This window comes from Osmia bicornis, unplaced genomic scaffold (assembly GCF_907164935.1).
Source record: "Osmia bicornis bicornis unplaced genomic scaffold, iOsmBic2.1, whole genome shotgun sequence".
Lineage (NCBI taxonomy): Eukaryota > Metazoa > Arthropoda > Insecta > Hymenoptera > Megachilidae > Osmia > Osmia bicornis.
In genome coordinates, this window is record NW_025791135.1 from 280,308 (window position 1) to 282,565 (window position 2,258).

Below are 2,258 nucleotides of genomic sequence, written 5' to 3' on the forward strand. Positions count from 1 at the left end.
GACCGCATCTAGCTTGTAAGACCGCGAATCGTAGCCGTAAGACCCGCGTCGATAGAATTAAGATCCGCCGCGAACCGTAGATTTAAGCCGCGTTCGAATAGCCATAAGACCCGCGTAGGATTAAGACCGCGCCGCGTTCACGCGACCAGCTATAACTGTAAGAACTCATGATTTCCGCCGCATCGCCTGTAAACCGCTAGTCAGTAAGATCGTATTGAATAAACAGCGTTACCACCCATACCCAACCGAGTACTCATTCAAACGAACCCTGACCACACGGCTGAGCCGCCCTTCCTCCGCGGTCCACCGCAGGACCTTCACAAATGCATATTACATTATATCTCATGTAGATATAGTAATAATGACACTGTTATTAAATGTATATTACATATCTAATGTAGATATGGAATAATGACATTCTTATTAAATGTATATTACATTGTATCTCACGTAGATATAGTAATAATGACATTGTTACTAAATGTATATTACATATCTGATGCAGATATAGTAACAATTATATTGCTTTTAAATGTATATTACATTATATCTCATTTAGCTATAGTAATAATGACATTGTTATTAAATGTATATTATATATCTAGTCTGGATATGCCAATAATGATATTCTTATTAAATGTATATTACATCATATCTCATGTAGATATAGTAATTTTTTTTCTTTTTTTTACGGTGCAGGGGAAATGCATTTCCGCACACCCGGGGGGCTAGCAGATGATACGTCCACGCCCGGGTAGTGTAGGGCTCCCCCGAAAGCAAGTACTCACTTCCGGGTGCACTAAAACCCCTCCTCCATACCCACATTTAACCCCCGGAGCCGGAACCGCGTTAGCATTACTCCGACTCCGGGGCTGCGCTGTTTGCGCCTCTCTGCGCGTCACACTTCACGAGGGGAGTGCCTCAAGGCAGCCCTCTTCACGCTTGCGGAGCGGGGTATGTACTCGTCATACCGCGCCACAGCGTCCCACCGCTCTTGGCTATGGAGCATCACCCCGACGATGTTCTCTGGGGTGATGCTGTCGGCGATGGCGCGCTCCACACCTCCCCTCACGTCCGCAAAATAATCGCAGACGAAGAAGGTGTGGAGCACATCGTCCTCCGCCTCGCCACAAAGCAAGTAGCGAGGTGACCCTACCTTCCGCATCCTGAACAGGTACTTACGGAAGTACCTATGTCCTGTCAGGAATTGCGTCAGATAAAAGGTCACCTCGCCATGGCGACGTGACGACCACTGGCCCAGGTCCTGGATCAGGAGCCGGGTCCACCGTCCTTTGGAACTAGCGTCCCAACGTTGTTGCCAGCGCCCAATTGTTCGATCGCGGGCTTGCTCCGCTGCGTCCGCTCGCCCGATCTCAGAACTCTGGAGATATGTCTCCTTTCGCTCTTTGGCGAGCAGATCTATCGGGATCGTGCCGGCAACAACTAGCGCCGCGTCCCCGGGGCTGTGCGGTAAGAACACGCGACGCGCAGTGCCCTGCGGCGCTGGACGGCGACCATCCGAGTCCGGTACTTTTTTACCCTAAGAGCGTCCGCCCATATTTCTTCCCCATAAAGCAGGGCTGCCTGGACGGACGTCAACAGGAGTCTTCTCTTCCACGGCTTCGGGCCTCCCATGTTCGCCATGAGACGACTTAGCGCCGCCGTACTCTGCACGGCCTTGTTGCAGACCCTGCGAATGTGCTCCCAGAAGGTGAGCCGGTTATCCAGCATCACCCCCAGGTACCTCCCAGAGCTGCAGGTCTGTACAGGCTGAGTCCCGACCATCATCGTGATGGAGGAGGGAATTCTTCTTTTGGTGAGAATCACGATCTCCGTCTTGGCAGCAGCCAACTGCACACCGTGATCTTCCATTCACCCGTTGACCCTGCGCATAACTTGGTTAAGCGTAAGTTGGGCCAACTCGGGACTCCGTGCCGTAATAACCGCGGCGACGTGGTTGGCGAATGCGACGAGGAACGCGTTATCCGGCATTTCCAGGCGGAGCAAGCTGTCGTATATGACATTCCAGAGGTCAGGTCCCAACACTGATCCCTGTGCCGCTCCGGCGGTGACATCCTTCATCCTAATGCCCTGGGCTGTCATGTACGGCAGCTTGCGGACCCTCAGATAATCTCTCATAATCGCAGCGAGATACGGAGGTACCCTGACGGACCGTTCGCGCGCGTGGAGCATGTCGCTCCACCTAGCCGAATTAAACGCGTTCCTCACGTCGAGGGTCACGAGGAGTACTATGGGCC

The 2,258-nt window shown here is 52.2% G+C and overlaps 1 protein-coding gene across 1 annotated transcript; it reads right to left on the reverse strand.

Annotated features, from left to right (window-relative positions):
• Positions 1–898: 898 nt before the first annotated feature.
• LOC114882382 lies at positions 899–1,872 on the reverse strand. The gene is made up of 2 exons (XM_029199270.2): positions 1,540–1,872; positions 899–1,264 (listed from the first exon to the last, which is right to left on the reverse strand). The coding sequence occupies exons 1-2, from the start codon at positions 1,870–1,872 to the stop codon at positions 899–901; spliced, it is 699 nt and encodes a 232-aa protein (XP_029055103.2).
• Between the last annotated feature and the right edge of the window lie 386 nt (positions 1,873–2,258).